Here is a 22,080-nt window from a genome sequence, read left to right as displayed (position 1 = left end):
CCTCGATTAAACGGATGGTGTAGCAAGGGCCTAAGCCTCCTTCCCTGTGCCCTTCAACACGCCTCCGTTTCCCTTGCAGTAGCTATTCCAGTGAGCAGCCTTCTGTGGCTGACCTTCCCCACCTGCTGCTTGACAGGCCATAATATTACGCGATGCCTCAACAGCTCACCCAGTGTGGCTACAAGGCGTGTGTGCGTTTGTGTGTGTTTAAACCTACGTATCATAAAATAATAATAGTATTTCCAGGTAGCTTGGCTGTGCGTACAAACCTAATGAAGCCTTTTCTCTCTCCTCCTTCCAGTGATATCTTACCTGGTGCCAAATGTGATTACACTGTACAGGTACAATTGAGGTAAGACGAGCCTAACTGTTAATTTTTTCCACGTTTTAAAGAGCAGAAAATGCATCTCTTCAGGATATGTATCCGTGGGCCAAACTGGTTAAGGGTTTTCCTTGTGGGCACACGAAGGCGCTCAGTCGCCATTGGTTATTTAAGGAGATCACTTTGCTAGGAGCATTTCTGCAGACTTCTCTTATCAACCCCCCCCGAATAAGGCCTTTGAAGGAACACAGGCTGAAACGTGTTGGGCTTTGAAATAAAAGTACTTTTAAGCATCCTGAGAACCTGTTTCTCTCCTTTTTTTTCCCTGTCCCGACCCATGCTTGAGGACAGTTGGTTTGTGGGGGCAAAGCACCATGAACTGAAATGCTAGTGCCTGCAGTTCTCCCGGTTCTGTAAAGCACAAACAAGTTTTCAGCTCCTATGAGTGCAGCTCTAAAAAGGATGCTTTGAAACGTTGGTCAGCGTATCCAGATAGGGGCTGGTGTGTGTGTGTGTGTGTACTAGAAGAAGGGATCAGTATTCTTGTAAGTTATTTGAAGCATGCAAGAGGATGCTGTTGTTGATGAGACCAGAGGTCCTCGTGCCTCTCCGGAAGGCCATAAAAAGTCCCAACCCACAGCACACGGCATGGATGCTTTCCCCTCTGGGCTCACCCAACACCAGCTGGGCTCATGATCAGCGACGTCCTGCTACATATTTATTATTTATTATTTATTTATTTAACCTATTTTACATAACCTCTTCCCTCTGCATTCCCCCATTACTGCAGTCAATTGCAAAAGAGCAAAACTCGGAGTTTTCTTTTTGCAGAAGGCCAGATACCTGAAACTGGTCCTTGAGATGTTTTGCCTGCATACCTTGTCTTTTACCGGTTTCTCTTAATAAGGAATCTGACCCAGGAGAACACTCTCAAAGAAAGCGGGAGGGTGCCATACCGTGGGGATTGTGTCCGTCCAGTGCAGGGTGGGTGGCGCATGAGAGGCGATCCGCCGTGCTCCTCCTGTTCTGTGTTTTAGCTAGGCGGGCTTTATCGCCTGTTTAGCTGGAGCTGTACAGAGCAGGAGGGAGGGAAGGAGGATGGGGAGGCCTGGGGGTGGGGCGGTACAGCCATCTCTTCCCCTCCCTCCCCACCAGCACGCACCCCTTTTTGAGGTCACCGGTGTTGAGATAAAATTTTACACACAGAGGTTGAAATGGTTGTAAGGGGTTAAAAGCTTTGTAATCATGTTTCTTCACTTGGCAAGATTGCAACCGGAGCGTGGAGGACGTGGTCTACGTGTCAGACGTGGACAGAGGAGAATTGGTTAATTGGACAGTTTAGTATGGTGCAATACTAGTGGTGATATGTATTTAAGGTGCACAGTGTTTAATGGCATCTTGTAAGGTGTTTGGAGATCCGTGCTGATGTATCGTGATGATGACAAAACGTGTAAATGAAAGTTTATACTAAACCTGATGAGAAAACCTCAGTAAAAGAACTTTACTGATAAATACGGACTGTGGGTATTATTTATCCCCTCAACGAGCCTCTCAAAGGGAATGTGCTAGGACTTTGCAGGCCAAACTTGCGTTGTGTGCTACGCACTCTGCTCTTATTATTCGTTCTCTCTGCTCCGGCGGGGAGGAGTAGGGGCCCGGGGAGCTTAGATTCCTGGCTACATGGTCGCAGCGTTGTCTCCGACCTCGGATCCAGGAATCCGAGGCATCCTATGCCCCACCCACCCCCGGTGCTGTCTAGGGGCATAGGATTGCTCCCCCGCATTGTAATTTTTGCATGTGCCGCCTTCCCCTTAACTTTCCATTGTCTCCTTTGTCGCTCTGCAGGTTTTGTTTGTGTGAGACCAGCTGCCCGCAAGAGGACTATTTTCCTCCCAATTTATTTGTCAAAATCAACGGAAAACTCTGCCCTCTTCCGGTGAGTAAGTCAGAGTCGGAAGCAATTCTTGGGTTACTGGAGTCGGAGTCGGTAAAAATGCACCGACGCCGGCTCCTAATAAATTTAAATTGTGAACCGCCCAAACTTTCAGTTTCACAGTTTGGGCGAGAGCTTCGGCTATTGGGCAGTATAAAAATGTAAATAATAATAATAATAATAATAATAATAATAATAATAATAATAATAATAATAATATAGAGTTGCGATATGTCCCTGAAAACCAAGATTGTCCTGGATTCCAGCCAATTCCAAAATATTAATCATAGAATCATAGAATAGCAGAGTTGGAAGGGGCCTACAAGGCCATCGAGTCCAACCCCCTGCTCAATGCAGGAATCCGTCCTAAGGCATCCCTGACAGATGCTTGTCCAGCTGCCTCTTGAAGGCCTCTAGTGTGGGAGAGCCCACAACCTCCCTAGGTCACTGATCCCATTGTCGTACTGCTCTAACAGTCAGGACCTTTTTCCTGATGTCCAGCTGGAATCTGGCTTCCTTTAACTTGAGCAACCGTTATTCCGTGTCCTGCACTCTGGGAGGATCAAGAAGAGAACCTGGCCCTCCTCTGTATTCTGGCCGGTTGGACAAAAATCCCAGATTTGCAGTCCAGCTGGCCAGAGAAATTCGGAACCCCTCAGCGGATCGGCAGCAGCAGAGAAAAGGACGGATCCATGTGCCGCCTTTTCCAGAGTGCCGCTGCTCCTTCACAGGCAGGCTCAGACGAGTCACCGTGACTCAGGTGCTCCAAGCATGTGAGTTCCAAGCACAAGGAGGAGTTTGGTCATCTTGGCTGGTTGCGGTAAGCGCTGGGCCCCGCTGGGTTGTTCGTGGGGGAAGAAAGAGGTTTTTTGGGTGTATGAGGTAGGGAGGGGGGAGGAAGGAAAGGAAGTACAAAAAACTTTTAACTGAATAAAATACAGTTGTTACGAAGTAGCTCACCTGTGAGTGAGCAGTACAGACTCCATTTTGAGGCAGCCCACAGTCAAGGTGTCCTTACCCCTCCATCTCCAACAGAGATGAGGAAAAAAACACAGGAACGGGGCTGACAGCAATCACAAGGCTAGGTCAAGCAATTCATTTAGATAAGAATCACCTGACTTAGCCACAGACACTCTATGACCAATGTCTAAAGATTCCTTACAAGTGTGTGTGTGTGTGTGAGTCTCATTAGAACATGTGCAAGTTGTACACGGGTCTAATGAGAGCATATCACGTAACACAGTCAAGGAGATTTTTATTTGGATTTTAGAGAAATGAGCTATACAAGAAGCGTAAAGCAATATAACGTTGTAGGCTATTGTATATAGAGTTGCGATATCAATAAAAATATAACCTCATTGTTTTCATTTTGGGGCTTCTTTAATAAATAAAATTTAAAAAAACCAGAATGTCTTAGCTATAGCCTTTAGACCCGGGTTTTAACAGGTTAGGGTTCTAAAAAGTTGCGTGCTTGCAGTGGGTGTAGGAAATACATAGAAAATTTATTTCCTATGTTGATATATAATTAAAGGAGTCGGAGTCGGAGGTTTTAGGTGCCGACTCCACAGCTCTGTATGCTAAGTTTGTTTTTTAACGGATCCCAGAACTGTTGTTTAAATCAATACTGTTGTTTTATACTGTTGTTTTAAATTTTGTATACTTTTTAATGTTCACTGTTTTTAACTTTTGTGAACCGCCCAGAGAGCTTCAGCTATGGGGCGGTACATAAATGTAATAAATAAATTAATATTGTGTTGTCCGAATGCAGCCGGTGGCGTTTTTCGCTCCATGGAACATTTGACTGTATTTGATTGCGGTCAAAGAACAGGCAGTCAGTTGATTGGTGTGGCAAACCCTGCTCTATGTTCTCAGCCTTGACAAAAGGCCAACGGACTTGACCTCGGATATTCTCTTCTGCCCCTGCAGGGTTATCTCCCCCCCACAAAAAACGGCGCAGAGCCCAAGAGACCCAGCCGACCCATCAACATCACCCCTCTGGTGCGGCTTTCAGCAACTGTCCCCAATACGATCGTTGTAAACTGGTCCTCTGAGTTTGGCCGGGTAAGAAGAGTTCTGTGGTGACATTCTCTCTCCCCCACCCCACCCCACTTCCATTGGCGTGGAATCATCGTTCGTTCTTTCCCATCCTAGAGAGGCTGTGTGTGGGCGTGCACACCTCTTGTGTATATATATGGGAATACCCAGTGTGTTTAATTTTAAATCTGATCTCCAACATCCAAGCCCAGCATCCTCTGCATTGCACCGTGTCGGCCCCTTGTTCTGTTTTTTTTGCACACCGCTTATTTATTATGTTAGAGGCTTGTACTCCGGTGTTTTCATCACACGGTCCCCAAGGGGACTTGTAACAAACATAAGAATCAAATGCGGCGCAATAAAACAACCGAAATGGGCAGCAGAACAGCACGTGTGCAACGAACGGGCAGCAGGGTTATATTCTGAGAAACGCTTGAGCAAACACCACAGCTTTATAGCCGGGACCCAAAAGTCCTTTAGTGGGAGCCTTTACTGTGGTGGCCCCCTTCTCTGTGGAATTCCCTGCCCCTGGAGGTCAGGCAGGCGCGAACACTGTGCTGCCTCCAGCGTATCCTGAAAACAACTCTTTCTAAGGAAGCGTTCCTCAACTGACCCGCCACCGTCTCTTTTGGTACTGCCTTTTAAATTGATCGTTTTTAATTTTCTGTTTTAATCTTTGTTAAAAAACTTTTTATTGTTTTATTCCTATCTTTACCACTACAGAATCTATTTTAGATAAGGAGCAGAATATAAATACCGCAAATAAATAAATAGGAAGTAAAACTGGCTCCTAGGCAAACGTCTTAGGGGAGGAATAAACTAACTGTTAGTTTATTTTATTGTTATTTGTTTAATAGATTGACATACTTTCTGTATTTATATACCACATACTGTATTTTTATTAATTTTTTTATTGTAAAGTTTTAACAAAACAAACGAAAAGAAAAATAGTAGCTACATAAATTTAAATAGATCGCTTTCGATGCATGCACACAAAATGTGTCTGTGTCTCTGTGTATAGATAGATATGAAAATACAGCTTTCTGTAAATTATATGTAAATTTCAACGAAAGCAGACCAACTATCCATATAAGTCTCCATTCACAAGTGGTGTCTACATACCACCTGTTCAAAAGCATTGTTAGTTCCTCAATCCATTGCATTATAGGAAGTGAACATTTATCCTTCCAGCGCTGTAATATCAGTCTTTTAGTTGTCGGAAGGTTGTGGAGAATCTATTTGTGCTGAATGTGTGTTAACTTCGAGGAAGCAGGTAGATAACTTAAGATGACAGGTACATCAGTAAATATTAGTGTCTCAGTACAAGGTTTATCCTTATAATAAGCTCCTCCTAATAAGAGGCCATTGTCAAAACATATGGCTAAAAGAAGTGTTAGCTGTATTACACCTCCAGCTATTAGCTGACTTAAAGCAAACCCCTTTTCTGTGGCAGGTGGACATTCATTTTGTTCCCTGAGCAATTGAACAGAATTGTTAATGTATATCTTAAAAGGGAGTGCTGGAATGCTGCCCTGTTTAACTCCATTCATAGATGGAATTTGTTCATTAAAAAAACCCTCTCTTGCCTACTCTCATTTTAGCCACTACGACGTGATTCACACAGAGGCAGTAAATTGTGAGTTAATTAACCGCAATTTCCTGTTGTCGTGTGTCACTGCCATTTTGAATATTTTGTGATGGATTAACTGTGGGTTAATCGTGGGTTAAACCACCCACAGTTAATCTACTATAAATTCTTAGGTATACCGGGAGTTGTTTAATCCATGATTGACCCATAGTATCCAGATTCGCACATCAGAAAATAACTTTCAATCGGGCTGATCACAGTTTGCATATTGAAAATGTTGGCAACACAGAAGCCATCAAACCCATCATTTTCCACTGTTACGTGCGAATGGGCCCAGTATCTTGATATATGCTTCAAGGAAGCATCAGCAATTTAGGGTCTGTATCAGGGGGGGACACTTTAGCCCACAAACGAGACCTTTTCATCTCTGCAGCTAAGGTTTGTGAGTGATCCCTGGCATCACAGTGGCACGGCTGACATCTGGACTGGAGCAGGAGGGCCCAATGGAAAGGAACCAGGGTTTAGTCTGTAACTTTTAAAACTGAATATATTTATTCCTCTGCACAAGAGTAAATAAGATGGGTTCCTTTCTGTGTCGTGTTCTGGTTCTGCCAGGTCCAAATCAAGAGTCAGGTTCTTTTGGTTATCAAGATGAAAAACCATAGGAGGAGAGCAACCAGACACAAGTCAGAAAAAGGGAAAAATGGGTTCTCACAATGCAAAATGATTGTTTATGCTATCCAGTGTAAATGCCCTAAGATTTATATAGAGAAAACAATCAAACCTCTAAACAGACGCACAGGAGAAGACCTGAGCAATGTGAGAATCAGCGGGCGAGGTGCTCCGTTAGTAAACCATTTTGCAGAACACCAGCATTCCTAGGCAGATTTAAAATTTTGCGCACTGGACAGACTCCGTACACAGGATGACAAACGGCTACTAAGAAGGGAAATAGGAGTTGGATTCTGAAATTGAAAACTCTGAATCCGAGTGGCCTGAATGAAGATCTGGAATTTTCACCACTCCTGCGATGTAGGAAGCATTTGCGGACACTCGCTTGCAATAGCAGTGTCTCATTATGAGACCTTGGACTTAGCACATCTGCATGGAAACACCTGGCAGAGCCCCCAAAACGAACTTAGAATATAAGGATGGATTTGAAGTTTACTCTTTCCGATTGCCATAGATCAGCCTTCCTCAACCTGGGGCGCTCCAGATGTGTTGGACTGCATCTCCCAGAATGCCCCAGCCTTCTGGGAGATACAGTCCAACACATCTGGAGCGCCCCAGGTTGAGGAAGGCTGCCATAGATGATTACAGGAGACAGATTTTTTTGCTAGAGGAAATTCTGCAGACACTAAGTAAGGATTTGTATATTGTACTTTGATTACAGTTTTATATTATTTTAATAATTTGACAGATTTTTGTGGCACCCGGTTCCGTTAAAAAGTTTGCAACACTTCCATACAGGCACAGGCCTTTGTGGCAATGTGCTTAAACTAAACATATCATATGATGTGTTACCTTAATGTATTTTATTGTATTATTAATGTTACGGCCCCCTGAGGGAGGCCTTTGAATAAAGTACAGGCCGAAACACGACAGGCTTTGTGAAAATAAACATTTTGCGTGCTGAGAACCTGTTTCTCCCTTTTTCTGACTGGTTATCAAGATGAAAGAAGCCGCTTATGCAGAAAGATGACCGTTTATTGATGGGAAATGGATGCAGAATATATACGTGCGAAGAAAGTTTATTCCTCCTTCCAGCTAATTGAGCTTTCATTACTGGGTGCCTATCGGGGGCCCCGCGATAGACAGAAGCCGTACCTTGGAACCAAAGGAGGTTCTCCAGGCCGGTTGCGCGGTTCCTCCTGGAGCGAGATCAAAGCGTGAAGCCTGTGCGTCGGATCTTATAGGTGCCTGCCTCTCTGTCAGGCGCTGACAGGCTGCATCCCTTCCCTTCTCTCAGAAGGAGCAGGGAGAGGTCCCTCTTGCAGGTTCTCAAAGCAATAATTACCTTGGTTAGGAGCGAAAGTAATTGGCTTGGTTAGGAGTGAAAACTTCCTAGCTCATCTGAAGACTCTGTGAGAAAACCGTGGAAGGCCCATCAAGGGAATGAGGCCTGGTCAGCAAAAGCTTGCTAAAATCTGCTCACTGTGTTAGGCTATACAAGTCTCTTAGCAGCATTTTGGAACTCTGCAAAGTCCATATTTCTGCTCTTTAACAAACTCGCTATGCCTTCTCCCTAGAATTACTCCCTCTCTGTCTACTTGGTGAAGCAGCTGACGTCGGTGACATTGCTACAGAAACTGAGGGCCAAGGGAATCCGAAACCCGGATCATTCACGAGCCCTGAGTGAGTCCTAGGTCTTTGAACTCTTAGCTGTGCATATCTGGTCAAATGTGTGTAAGTGTGTGTCTGGTAACAACCTGTGGAAGCTTTATAGAATACACACACACACACACACTGCAGCCCTTCCACCCCTATCCCAAAGCTGCCTCTGAGAGTTGGGAAACACTTCAGAACAGCATGAGAACACTATTTGCTCTCTCTTGAGTGAGCGGGATCCTGGTTTGCTGCTTCCAAGCAAGCCAGGATTGCAAGCCAGCAACAAGCCAAGATTTGTGCCCAGCAAACCAAGATAATTGAGCAATCCTGGCTTATGTGCCTTTTTACTTCTCTCTTTAAAAAAAAAAGGCTTTACCAACCAAGTAAGGGTGGTGAGCTTTTACTCTGGAGAGCCTGCCGGTTTGGCTCATGAAACACATGGAATCTCTGTGTAGCATGTTTCTTCTTTTTATTTTAAAATGCTTCTATACAGTTTGCCATTTTAAAAATTTATTTATTTATTTATTATTGCATTTATATCCCACCTTTTTTCCTGCAAGGAACCCAAGGTGGCGTACACAATTCTCCTCCTCCTCTCCATTTTATCCTCACAACAACAACCCTGTGAGGTAGGCTGGGCTGAGAGTCTGTGACTGGCCCAAAGTCACTCAGTGGGGTTCCATGGCTGAGTGGGGACTAGAACCCGGATCTCCTGACTCCCAGTCCAACACTCTAGCCAAAGCACAACAACGTTTAGACTAGTTCATGGTTGGGAAAAGCCAGGGTAAACAAGTAAGTTTTTAATAATCGTCGAAAGCATACGATAGTCGGTGCCTGATGTATCGCAGGAGGAAGGTCATTCCTGGGGGCGGGGGCCACCCCAGAGAAGGCCCCTGGGTTGGGACTCTGCAGGATGGGTCACGTACAGCAAGGCCTCCCCTGAAGGTCATAGTGGTCTAACGGATCTATATAGGGGGGAAGGATCTTTCAGGTAACCATATGAAGCTGTCTTGTTTTGGTACATCAAACCCATTGTTTCTTTCGAAGGGCTGTATCTTTCCAAGGTCTAGAGCAGAAAAAAAAGCGTCTTCTGGGCATCTTCTACCACAGATAGGAAGGAAAGGAACCTCCCGTGCAAGCAGTGAGTCATTACAGACTCTTGGAGGGACGCCAGCTTTCGCTGACGTTTTCTTGGCAGGCCTTAAAGCGGGGTGGTTTGCCGTTGCCTTCCCTGGCCGTGATTACCTTTCCCCCAGCGAACTGGGTACTCATTTTACCGACCTCGGGAGGATGGAAGGCTGAGTCGACCCGAGCCGGCTGCCTGAAACCAGCTTCCGCTGGGATCGGACTCAGGCCGTGGGGAGAGTTTCAGCTGCAGAAACTGCTGCTTTATGCTCTGTGCCACACGAGGGTACCACAGATACGTTCAACCAAAGATGCCTGGGATTGAACCTGGGCCCTTTGCGTGCAAATCACGTGTTTTATTATTATTATTATCATCATCATCTATCTTTTCTCGCTTGTGGTGGGTTTTCTAGACCAGCCTTCCTCAACCTGGGGCGCTCCAGATATGTTGGACTGCATCTCCCAGAATGCCCCAGCCAGCAGAGCTGGCTGGGGCATTCTGGGAGTTGTAGTCCAACACATCTGGAGCGCCCCAGGTTGAGGAAGGCTGCTCTAGAGGGACATGACGGGCTTTGCCAAGTCATGCTGTCACTTACTGATTCAGGAATTCCCTGACCGTTGAGCATGCTTTAATTATGACCGCCTTTCTGGATGTTGGTGTGCGTGTGTTCTGGTAGGCCCAGTTTCTGACGGTTTTCTGTATAGTTTTTCTTTTAAAGTGATGTGACTAACGGGACAATTGTGACCTTTCCCTTTTATCAACGTCATCGCCGTCATCTCTCTCTTCTTGATGATGGGGATGATGGCTCCCCTCTGGGCTGTGGCCTTCTCCCCCCAATGTGTGTCCTTATTACTGAGGGAGGGTTTTTTTTTCTCGCTTCTCCTCCAGTCAAAGAAAAATTGACAGCCGATCCTGACAGCGAGATAGCGACGACCAGTTTACGGGTTTCCCTCATGTGCCCGGTATGTCTGTAGCATGGCTCGCTTCTTCGGTCTCTTCTTTGGTACTTTTCTTTTCACATGGCTTTTATTAACCCCATGAACATTTACACCCTTGCCGAAAGTATAAGAATCGCTCTGTGCGAAAAGCGCCGTTTACAAGGCCCTGAGCTTTCCACCACAAATCCATTCATACGTATTCGTAGTCCGCTATCAGTGATTTGCTCATTGATGTATCAAGTTGCCGGTTTCCAAATATATAAAAGCCACGTGGCATTTCTGCGTTGAGCTTTGCAATGCCGTAAGCTTAACAGTTGATGGAGGATTGATTCCGGCTTCCAGTCAAAACAGCACTTTCATTCTTGGTATTTTCCTTCTCATAAGTGCAGTTGAGTTCAGCCTTCCCTGATTTATTGCCCTCCAGATGTTTTGCACTACAGCTTCCAGCATTCCTGGCCTTTGGCCAAGTAGGCTGGGGCTGATGGGCTTTGGCGTTTACTGCCGGTTTACCCAGCCTTAGAAGAGGCATTTCTGCCTTTTAGAACAGCGGAAAGAAACTGCAGGGAAAAAAGAGCAAAACTACCAAAACACTTCATTGGATTTTCGCTCTTTTAGTCCACTTATTTCTATAATCTTTTCCTCTTTTGAGCGTGCCTACTCAGTGTGATTTCCAAATGTAAGCCCCCACGTTGGATGCATTCGCTGCTCTGTGCCTCCCTGAGCAGGAGAAAGGAGCATCTTTCACGGAGTCCAAATTCCTCAGCACTGCTGCCTCCTGCCCCCCCCCCCCGGCAGTAAAAAGAAAAATGGTGTCCATACGGAGTGCCTCAAAGGCTGATTTTGCTTGTGGAGGGTCAAAAGGGTTAAATTTTAGCTCGAAAATAAGCCAAATTTAGCCATTTTAGCACTGTGGAATGGCTTTGCCACTGAATTTCCGCAGGAGGCCAGCAATTTTAGCACTTCTCATTTTGTTTCTTCGGGGGCATCCCGTAGACTGTGGCCTGCTCCGAGGAGCAGCGTTGGCCCCGAGACCTCTGGAGGTGGCCACCGTTGCCACGGGGGATTAAGGGACAGTAGCCACATCCGTGGCGATCCCCGCCGTTCCTAACTGGCTCCCTTTCTCCCTCCCGTCTTTCCTCTTCAGCTGGGCAAGATGAGGCTAATCGTTCCCTGTCGAGCGTTCACCTGTACCCACCTCCAGTGTTTTGACGCCGCGCTTTACCTCCAGATGAACGAGAAGAAGCCGACCTGGACCTGCCCGGTCTGTGACAAGAAGGCCCCCTATGAGGCTTTGATCATTGACGGGTAATGCTGCAGGAGGCGTGGAGGCCGGGGTCCCTCTTCCCAGGCCAGCTGTGTCCCCAACCCACCCCCTTGCAGGGGAGATTCTGTTGCACTCGCTTCCCCCGGCGTGGTGCCCTCCAGCTGTGTTGGCTGGGAATTACGGGAGCAGCAAACCGACTGGGAAAAGTTCAATGTTTCACATACTCAGATGCTCTGTGAAACTATTTCCTATAGGGATACAAGCATATATCCTAGCGTTATTGCTGTCGCCTGGTTGTGGAATGCCTTCCCCAAACCTGTTTGCCTGTGCCTTTATATCTTTTAGGCTCCAGGTGAAAGTGCTTGTGAGCTATGACACCCCCCCACCCCCGGTCTAGGCAGGTATATTCTGGAGTAAATCATAGGGACTTCTAGTGTCGTACTGTTAGAGCACAATGGAACCAGTTACCTAGGGAGGTTGTGGGCTCTCCCACACTAGAGGCCTTCAAGAGGCATCTGCCAGGGATGCTTTAGGGTGGATTCTTGCCTTGAGCAGGGGGTTGGACTCGATGGCCTTGTAGGCCCCTTCCAACTCTGCTGTTCTATGATTCTAAGTGTGCATAGAATTATAGCTTTACTGAGCAATCCTATACACGTTTATTCAGAAGGAGTTTCCGCTGAGTTTAATATGGTTTACCCCACCCAGTAAGTGTGTTTAGGGTGACAGGCCTTATTCACCCAACGCTTTGGCAGGTTTTGGTTACGGTTGCCTTTTGGGACTTTTACATGTTGCTAAGCTGCTGCTTTGTGGTCTGTTTTGTTGAGTTTTTGTAGTGATTTTAAAAGAGCTTCACGAAGCGCCTTGGACATCTATCCGATGGAAAAGGCTGAAGATGAATTGTGACCTGCCCATAGAGCCTCAGCTATTGGGCACTATAAAAGTGTAATAAATAAATAAATAGCACACATGGAGGGAACCAGGTTGGGGAAGGCTGTGTTATACCATTCCTTTTGGCTTTGGGGTCGGCGTCATGTAGCATTTCAAAGCTGGGTGTATTTCGCACACGCAGAATTTCGTGCTCAGAGAAACTTCAAATCATAGAATAGTAGAGTTGGAAGGGGCCTATAAGGCCATCGAGTCCAACCCCCTGCTCAATACAGGAATCCACCTTCAAGCATCCCTGACCGATGGCTGTCCAGCTGCCTCTTGAAGGCCTCCAGTGTGGGAGAGCCCACAACCTCCCTAGGCTATGGGTTCCATTGCCGTACTGCTCTAACAGTCAGGAAGTTTTTCCTGATGGCCAGCCGGAATCTGGCTTCCTGTCACTTGAGCCCATTATTCCATGTCCTGCACTCTGGGAGGATCGAGAAGCGATCCTGGCCCTCCTCTGTGTGACAACCTTTCGAGTATTTGAAGAGTGCTCTCATGTCTCCCCTCAATCTTCTCTGCTCCTGGCTAAACATGCCCAGTTCTTTCAGTCTCTCCTCCTAGGGCTTTGTTTCCAGACCCCTGATCCTCCTCGTTGCCCTCCTCTGAACACACTCCAGCTTGTCTGCCTCCTTCTTGAAGTGTGGTGCCCAGAACTGGACACCATACTCAAGATGAGGCCTAACTAGTGCCCAGTAGAGGGGAACCAGAACATCACGCGATTTGGAAGCTATACTTCTACTAATGCAGCCCCAAATAGCATTTGCTTATTTCGGTGTTATGTACAGCTGATGCCGTTTAAGCCAATTTGCGCCATCTTTGGCTTTGCCTAACTTCTTTGCGTTTGGCCAGTCCACAGGGGGTGATGTGAGGCAGGGACACGCCCTCCCTGGCCGGCTTTGGAGATTGCAGACGCTTTTGTGTTGGTAGCCACAGCACTTTAAAAATCAAAATGTCTCATCTGTCCACTGCCCGCCCCCCAACCAGGTGCCCTCCGTATGCCTTGGACCACCAACTCCCACCATCTCATCCATAGGCATGGTGGCTGGGGCTGATGGGAGTTGTAGTACAACATTTCTGGAGGACCTTAACTTGAGGAAGGCCGACGTGCCTGGGTCTGATCTTAAGAGGCGGGAGTGGGTGGGCTGGAATTACAGGATAAATTCTGCAAAGGACACCAAAAATTAGGGGGGAAAGTGCAGACTGGCACCCTAACAGTAACTCCTGAGGTCTCTAATGCAATCTTCTCTTAGTTCAGCTGCCATTTCAGGTTTCCTGCCGTGCCTTGGAGTAGTCCCCCCAGGTGCGCCATTTTCCTTTTCAACAGTGTCCTGGAGAAAAGCCAGATCTGACACTCTGGGTCAAGGCAGGCAGTCTGAAATGGTGGCTGCCAGCCGGGTCCTACCAGGCCACTTTCGCCTCAGCAGCTGCCCGAAGGTGCAGAGCACCGGTGCTGGGCTTGCACCCTGGCATCCTCTGTAAAGCCCAGACGAATCAGGGAAGGGGCAGAGAGGTGAGAGAGGAAAAGGGTTCTCCAAAGAGAGGGGAGGTTTCAGGCTTCAGGGTTGCCTCCCCAGGCCACTGTTCCTGTTTTGAACCGCACCCATGTTTTTGTGTCGTCCCCTTGCTCAACAGCTTGTTCATGGAGATCCTTAACTCCGTCACAGATTGTGACGAGATCCAGTTCATGGAAGACGGCTCCTGGTGCCCCATGAAGCCCAAGAAAGAGAACCAGGAGGTCTGCCAGCCGTCGGCTTACAACGGGCTGGAAGGTAGGAGGCGCGTCGGTTGTGGCGCCTGACGTATCATACAAAATATTAAAGGGATTTTAAAAACACACAAATGGATTCTCAGTCCAACAGTTTTCATATATGCATAGTAACTAGACTGGTTTCCAAAAAGTATCAGAATCACAGAATAGCAAGCTCAATGCAGGAATCCACCTTCAAGCATCCCTGACAGATGCTTGTCCAGCTGCCTTTTGAAGGCCTCCAGGGTGGGAGAGCCCACAACCTCCCTAGGTCATGGGTTCCATGGTCGGACCGCTCTAACAGTCAGGACGTTTTTCCTGATGTTTTGTCATACTGCTCTAACAATCATACTCCCAATAGAAAATGGGCAAAGTCATAGAATCATAGAATAGCAGAGTTGGAAGGGGCCTACAAGGCCATTGAGTCCAACCCCCTGCTCCATGCAGGAATCCACCCTAAAGCATCCCTGACAGATGGTTGTCCAGCTGCCTCTTGAAGGCCTCAAGGGTGGGAGAGCCCACAACCTCCCTAGGTCGCTGGTTCCATTGTCGTACTGCTCTAACAGTCAGGAAGTTTTTCCTGATGTCCAGCTGGAATCTGGCTTCCTTTAACTTGAGCCCGTGATTCCGTGTCCTGCACTCTGGGAGGATCGAGAAGAGATCCTGGACCTCCTCTGTGTGACAACCTTTTAAGTATTTGAAGAGGGCTATCATGTCTCCCCTCCATCTTCTCTTCTCCAGGCTAAACAGGCCCAGTTCTTTCAGTCTCTCTTCATAGGGCTTTCCTGATGTTTTGTCATACTGCTCTAACAATCATACTCCTAACAGAAAGTGGGCAAAGTCATAGAATCATTGAATAGTAGCGCTGGAAGGGGCCTACAAGGCCATCGAGTCCAACCCCCTGCTCAATGCAGGAATCCACCCTAAAGCATCCCTGACAGACGGTTGTCCAGCTGCCTCTTGAAGGCCTCCAGTGTGGGAGAGCCCACCACCTTACTAGGTCATGGGTTCCAATATATTCTAGCCCAAACCCAAATGGTCTCCATCAGTTGGGAAAAATATATATATAAACTAAGTGCAACAATTATTTCATGAGATTAGCTTGAGCGTGATACAGGACAGAACCATTACTGAAAATGGTGGGTTCTTAACAGCCAATCGCAAGCCAACTGAAGCAGTCTTCTCAGGCTGTTTGTAGAAAGTTCCCACAAACCCTCAGCCGCACTCCTTCAGCCCCGTTAGTGGGAGGGCCACAGCGGCCTGGAAGCCTCTGAAGCGCTCAAGCCTCCTGCCAAGGGAGGAAGCTTGCAAGCAGGACAGGAGGGCTACAGCAACCCCCTCCCCCAATCCTGCCCCATTCCTCTCCACCCTCTGGTATTCAGACGCCAGTCCGTGGACGCTGCCATGGCTAGTCACCTTGGATAGTTCTGATCCTCTTCCTGTCTTCGCATTGCCCTTCCGGGCTTGTATACGAAAGTCCCTCTCTCTGCTCCGTCCTTTCTGCCGCCGGCTTCCAAAGTCAGGGCCCCGGCTGCCCGCCCTCGGCGTGGAAGGCTGCCCTCGTCCCGCCCTGACCGGCTCCTCTTTCACTTCTTCGCAGCTTCGCTGTACACGGTGGGCTCGGACGGGAAGCCGCTGGCCGAAAGCAAGAAGAAAGTCGAGGTCATCGACCTCACGCTGGACAGCTCTTCAGACGAGGATGAGCCCCCCGCCAAGAAGCAGTGCCCGGTCACCACGGCGGCCATCCCGTCGGCAGCGGGGCCTAAGGGGTAGGAGGCGGCTTCCTTTCCTTGATGTATGTATTCGAAATGACTTTTCCGCTGCCTTGAAGGGTGCGATCCTTTCAAGGCAGCGCCCGTGACCATCTCCTTCCCAGCCACGCCTGCCTCGTTCAGGTTTTATTCTTTATTAAATTTCTTCGTTGCCTTTCTCTTAAATAAAAAATACCGTATTTCTTCGATTCTAAGACGCCATCGATTATAAGACGCACACTAGTTTCAGTACCACCGACATAAAAAAAGCTTTGATTCTAAGAAATAATAAACGCACCCGCGACTCTAAGACGCACCCCGTTTTTAGAGATGCTTATATGGGGGGGGGGGAAGTGTGTCTTAGAATCGAAGAAATACGGAATAAAGACCCAAGTCGACTCCTGACAAAAGTATGAAAACATACAAAATGGAAAGTGGCTAAAACCAATTTGAAATACCAAAACATCAGTATAGGCAAATGATGTGTAAAACCCCCCTTAATGCCTCCAAATGCCTAGGAGTAGAGGGAAGTCTTGACCTGGTGCCCAAAAGACGACAGTGTTGACGCCAGACAGGCCTCGCTGGGGAGGGTGTTCCATAGGTGTGGGGCCACCACTAAGAAGACCCTTTCCCTTGCTGCCATCATGGAATCATAGAATAGTTGATCTGGAAGGGGCCTATAAAGCCATTGAGTTCAACCCCCTGCTCAAGGCAGGAATCCACCCTAAAGCATCCCTGGCAGATGGTTGTTCAGCTGCCTCTTGAAGGCCTCTAGTAGGGGAGAGCCCACCACCTCCCTAGGTCATGGGTCCCATTGTCGTACTGCTCTAACAGGACTTTTTTCCTGATCTGGCTTCCTGTCACTTGAGCCCATTATTCCGTGTCCTGCACTCTGGGATGATGGAGAAGAGGTCCTGGCCGTTGGACGAGGGCCTGTGATGTTGATCGCAGTGTCCGGGGAGGTTCCTACTGGAAAAGCATCTCACCTGGAAACTTCCACCAGAGCCAGGCACCTTCGCCAAAAGCCTGATGTCTTTCCCCCCTCTCATTTCAGGGTCTTAAGTGCCGACCATCAGCCCTCCTCGGTGCTGCGGAGCCCCCCAATGGCAGCCGTGGGCAGCGACTACCTCTCCAGCCTCCCGATACCCGACTACCATTACCAGGTCCCCTCAGACATCCAAGGTAATTCGGACTGTTTGGTTCTGCCCCAGGCGGACCTTAATCTCTTGGGCTCTTTGGCATAACTGGAGAAGCGAGACGCTTCTTATTCTTCCTTTCAAAAAAAAGAGAAGAGGAAAGACAAGTCATCTGAGGAGTTTCTCTGTAACACAGAGGTGAGGCCAAAGGCCAACGAGATACCTCATGAGGTTTTCAACATCCTCTCTGGCTCAGTCCAGACCACACGCTAGTTAACGCAGTGTGAAAACTCCACTCAACGGTGGAGTTTTTAGGGGATGCTCCCCACACAACGCGTTCTGACTCCACTGTTGTGTGACTGTGGGCTACCGTGGAGTTGAGTTTGATTGACAGTTCCTCTCTACTCCCCCGGTCCTCCCGATGGTATCCCATCAGCCATTGCTGCAAAAAACCCACAATCCCGGTTGCTCTCCTAGAGCGGCCCTCGCTTTCGCCACTCTTGCCAGGGAAAGGTCCACTCAACACAACGGGAAACTCCATGCTGCCCTCCACACAACAGTTGTGCAGGAACTCTCCTCCCTACAGCATTGATATTCAGCATGGAGGGTTTTTTTCCAAAACAGCTCCCCTGTTGCGTGGACTTTTCCCGCCAGACAACACATTCCTCAACGTTGGTGTAAAAACTCCGTTCTAAAAGCCACCGTTGAGAAACGTCTTGTCTGAATGCTGTCCGAGCCCCAAACCTGTAGTTAGCAGGGTTTGGACCAAAAAACCCGGCTCTGTGGCCCCATCCTGCTTCCCAGCGCCTCTTCTGCCTTCTCTAGAGGAAGATGGGATTGGGGAAGAGGAGCTCAGGTCTTGCTCTGTTCTGGGAACACTGAGGACTGTTTCTACTTTCGTCTTCCTTCACATACAAAAAAAAGAGAGTCTTAATTCTACACAAGGTCTGATTTCACACACACACACACACACACACACACATGGGTGTGTGTGAAATCCTGCCTGTGACCATGTATACCGCCTAACTTGTTGGCCGAGGGGCTTTCCCATGTCAAATGGGTCCGCACAGGGTTCCCCCCAAATCCTGAGTTTGCGGAAGACTTGGCCGTTAGGCTGTCTGCTTGAGCTAACTCCCATGCTAGATTTTGGAGACCTGGAGCTCTCAGCAGATGAGGCGCCGTCATGCCTAAATGAAGTCGCTCCTCTGTTACCCCATTTGGACTTCATAGCAGAGGAGTTAGGGATACAGGCAGAGAAGACAGACATAAAGGTTACCTCTGACCGGAAAAGATTAGGGAAGAGGTGTCGGAAGAATAGGCAAGGTTTAGGCAAAGGGAAGAAAATCCCAAAAGGGAGGAAAAGGATTGGGGGTAAAAAAGGGCCACGTAGAGGATCAGGGGCTGAGATTGGGCAAGGACAGGCGAATAAGGATACCACAAAGAAGAAAGGGAAGGGCTTAAATTACAGCCCACTATTCAAATTATTGGATGAGAAACAGGAAAGTAACAAGAATGGCAACAGAAATTGCCTAAGAAAGGATGCCAGCTTGGATAAACAAGCAAGGTGCCAGAGGGAAGAGTCGTACAGGATACAAAATAGTTCATCCCAAACAGAACGTATAGTAGTAGATAATGTAGATAAACAGGCACTAAATAACATCACACACAGACACACGCACGGGCTGTTTGCCAAAGTTCCTAGGCAAGGCTGCCTGCCCACGTGTGCCTAGGTGGATCCAGCCTTTAAGACGTGTGCCGCTTCGTACAGCCTCCTAGACTGGTCGCCTGTAGGCAACGGCCACTCGCCAGAGGGGAGTGGCTGTTGGCCGGCCGCGTGGACGTCACTGCCAGGCACGTCCCGTTTCCTTGGCTGCCCAGGAGTGTTCTTGCGGGAGTCGCCAACGTAGGGGAAACGCTGCCGGTTTTATCCGGTCCAGCCATGGGCTTCGGAGCGGAGACCCTCTAAGGGCGCAGTCCTAGGCTTGTGTTGACAGAAGAAGAGGCCTACAACTCCCAGCATTCCCCAGCCAGCAGGAATGCTGGAAGTTGTAGGCCTCTTCTTCTGTCTTAAACACGCCCGGGGATTGTGCCTTAAACGATGCAATTGAGAAAACCCTGCAGAGAAACAGAGCTGGCAAAGGGTGGAGGGGAACAAATCATTCTTCCGGGTTCAGTGACCCTTCAAAGGAAGCAAGGACTTGCAGAGTAGCCCACGCACGGGGCTGTATATGCCAGAATGCAACATGAATCCCCCCCTCCCCCATGTAAATATCAGTAAAGTAAGCTCACCTGCGAACGCTCACTTCCTTCCCCACGTGCTGTTCTGCTTCTGTGGAGTCCTGGGAAACAGGCGCTGTAGCTCCCCTCCTTCTCCGGCTGGGATTTCCCCCAGCCTTCTTCGCCCCGTTCCTAGCCTGTTTCGGAACCTTAAGGCATTGGTTTTTTTAAAAAAAAGAAAATGAGAGGGAGCCGGAAGAAAGAGGGACGCTTGTCTTCTCCGGACAGTGTTGAGTCCTGCAGGTTCTCAGCCGAGCTTGGTCGCTGGGTCGGCTGAAGACGCAGCCTGGCCCTTGGCGGTCGTGAAGCGAGCTGCTTCCAGTCCTGCGAGGATCCGTCCCCCTTCCCTCCCGCTCCATCGCTTCACATTGATAAGCCGGCCACTTTGTGATCTTTGCGTCCTCGTCTCCAAAAGAGTCGTCTTGGCAAGGCGAGAAGGCAGGATCTGGAAGGCAGAAAGGGCAGGACGGCTGAAGCCCCGCCCCAAAATTAGGGAGGTGAACGGTCACTCCAGCACAGACCTCAGCGCCACTTTTTGTGGCTGTCGGGGATCTCGTGGGTTTTTGCTGCGTGTTCCGCTTCCACCCAGAAGTCCGCCAGGATCAGCGGGGTCTGAGGGGAGGGTGTGCTTTGCCCGGTGGGGAGCAGCGGAAGGCCCCCTGCACAAGTTCGGAGTCGCTCCTCTCCGCCCTCTTTGGCGAAGGCCAAAGGCAAGTCCCAAGCGATTGGGGCTTTCGAAATTCCCCGCGTGTGTTTTAAACTTTGGGGGTAAAGCTATCAAGCCCTGTCCAGTTGGTTCTGTGGGTGACCGATCTCTCTTTTGAGATAGAGAAAGAGAGAACGAGAACTTGCAGGAGACGTCAAATCGATGCTGCTGGCTTCAGGCCGACACAAACCCATCCCAAAGAAGACTTTCTGTTCCGTGCGGAGGTTGCTTTAGTTCAGCTTTCCCCCAACCTGGGGGCCCTCCGGGTGTGTCGGACTGCCATCCCCAGCCTTCCAAGCCGGGATGCGAGGGGCAGCCCCACACATCCAGAGGGCCGTAGCTTGGGGGAAGGCTAGCTTAGCAGGTCACGGGCTGGCAGCTACGTGGCGCAAGCCTGTGTCCGGATAGCAGACCTGGAGAGGCGCCAGCCGTGCAGACACGACGCACCTCCCCGCCTCGGCAGCGGCCTGCCCCCCCCTTCCACGCCAGGAGATCCCTGCTTTTCCCTAGAAGGCAAGGCCGGTGGGTTGGGGTGGGGGGCTCGGCCCCTCCTCATGCCTCCCTGCAAAGCTGCCGCCTCCTCCTCTGCGCCGCCTGAGTCAGAGGGCCGCTAACAGCTCTCGCTCCTTGCAGGGCTGGTGTCACTCACCCGGCCTCCAACTCTGGCGGGGCGGGACGGCGGTGGGGGGAAAGGAGGCGCTCCTGCCGTTGCAGCCTGGCCCAGAGGAAGGAGGGCTCCCCGTCTGCCCAGGGGCCCCAATTCTTACCCCGGCAGCAGCACAGCATCGGATGAGGAGCTGGCCTGGCCCTCCCAGAGTGGCCGAAATGTGTCTCCCCACCCCCACCCCTGCACCCACCCCCTTTTTTCCCTGAATCCCTTCCTCTCCTCCAATATGTTCATTTTACCATTAAGATTATTATTTTTTCCCCTTTTCATTTTTCTAGGTCTGGATTTGTTTTCCTTCCTTCAAAGTGAAAATCAGGTATGTTTTCTTCCTCTCATCTTTCCCTCTGTCTCTTTTCTCATCCATCTCCCCCCCGCCCCCCGCTTCCCCACAAGTCAGACCCTTCCCCAAATTGGAGGAAGAGCCCTAAAGCCAGACCTTCCTTCTCCCCCCTCCCTTCTCCACTTGAGCAGCCCGGCTTTTCTCTTCCTGCCAGGCCCAGCAAATCCGCCTGTTAGCCTTTACCGACAGCTTTCAGGCTTCGCTTTAGCCTTAGTTCGGGTCTGGTCACCACACCTAAAAACAGATATTGTAGAGCTGAGGAAAAAAATGCAGAAAAGGGCAACTAAACCGATCCAGGGGCTGGAGCATCTCCCCTAGGAGGGAAGGTGACAACAGCTGGGATTGTTGAGCTTGGAGAAAAGGAGGCCGAGGGGAGACAGGACAGAGCTGTGCAAAAGCATGCATGTTGGGGAGAAGGTGGACAGGGAGGCGTCTTTCTCCCTCTCCCATAATATTTGAACCAGGGATTATCCCATGAAGCTGATGGGTGGGAGATTTAGGACAAATGAAAGGAAGGACTTCTTCACACAGCACATAGCTAAACTATGGAACTCTCCGCCACAAGATCTAGTGACGGCCACCCATTTGGATGGCTTTAAAAGGGGGTTGGATCAATTCCTGGAGGAGAAGGCGACCCATGGCTACTCGCCCTGATGGTTGTGTGCTATCTCCAGTATTCGAGGCAGTTAGTCTATATACACCAGTTGCTGGGGAACATGGACAGGAGGGTGCTGTTGTGCCTGTGTCCTGCTTGTGGGCCGGCCACTGTGAACAGAGCACTGGACTAGACGGACCCTCGTTCAGATCCCGTTTCAGGGCTCTTCTGATGTTCTTCAAACAAAGTGCGTCTTCCGAGCGCAAGGGGAGGTTCGCTTTCTCTGCCGGGTTTCCCTCTTCCTGCCCCGTTGCTGCTTCCGCCCTCGGGCTCAGAAACGACCCCCAGTGCTGTGGGAGGCATCTGTGGTTATCTCTCCCCACCCAGCTTGTGACCCA

At 49.2% G+C, this 22,080-nt stretch overlaps 1 protein-coding gene across 2 annotated transcripts in view; it reads left to right on the top strand.

Annotated features, from left to right (window-relative positions):
* PIAS3 (protein inhibitor of activated STAT 3) overlaps positions 1 to 22,080 on the top strand; it is a 49,932-nt gene that overhangs the window by 25,368 nt on the left and 2,484 nt on the right. For both annotated transcript variants that reach the window (XM_063146226.1, XM_063146227.1), the window contains 10 exons: positions 302 to 352; positions 2,168 to 2,258; positions 4,182 to 4,316; positions 8,127 to 8,232; positions 10,220 to 10,293; positions 11,414 to 11,574; positions 14,096 to 14,232; positions 15,811 to 15,979; positions 17,016 to 17,143; positions 21,026 to 21,063. In XM_063146226.1, coding sequence (XP_063002296.1) covers positions 302 to 352; positions 2,168 to 2,258; positions 4,182 to 4,316; positions 8,127 to 8,232; positions 10,220 to 10,293; positions 11,414 to 11,574; positions 14,096 to 14,232; positions 15,811 to 15,979; positions 17,016 to 17,143; positions 21,026 to 21,063 — 1,090 coding nt within the window. The remainder of the gene's footprint in view (positions 1 to 301; positions 353 to 2,167; positions 2,259 to 4,181; positions 4,317 to 8,126; positions 8,233 to 10,219; positions 10,294 to 11,413; positions 11,575 to 14,095; positions 14,233 to 15,810; positions 15,980 to 17,015; positions 17,144 to 21,025; positions 21,064 to 22,080) is intronic.

Source organism: Elgaria multicarinata, chromosome 21 (assembly GCF_023053635.1).
Source record: "Elgaria multicarinata webbii isolate HBS135686 ecotype San Diego chromosome 21, rElgMul1.1.pri, whole genome shotgun sequence".
Lineage (NCBI taxonomy): Eukaryota > Metazoa > Chordata > Lepidosauria > Squamata > Anguidae > Elgaria > Elgaria multicarinata.
Note: the sequence above shows the minus strand (reverse complement) of the source record. Positions and strands in the feature narration are given on the sequence as shown.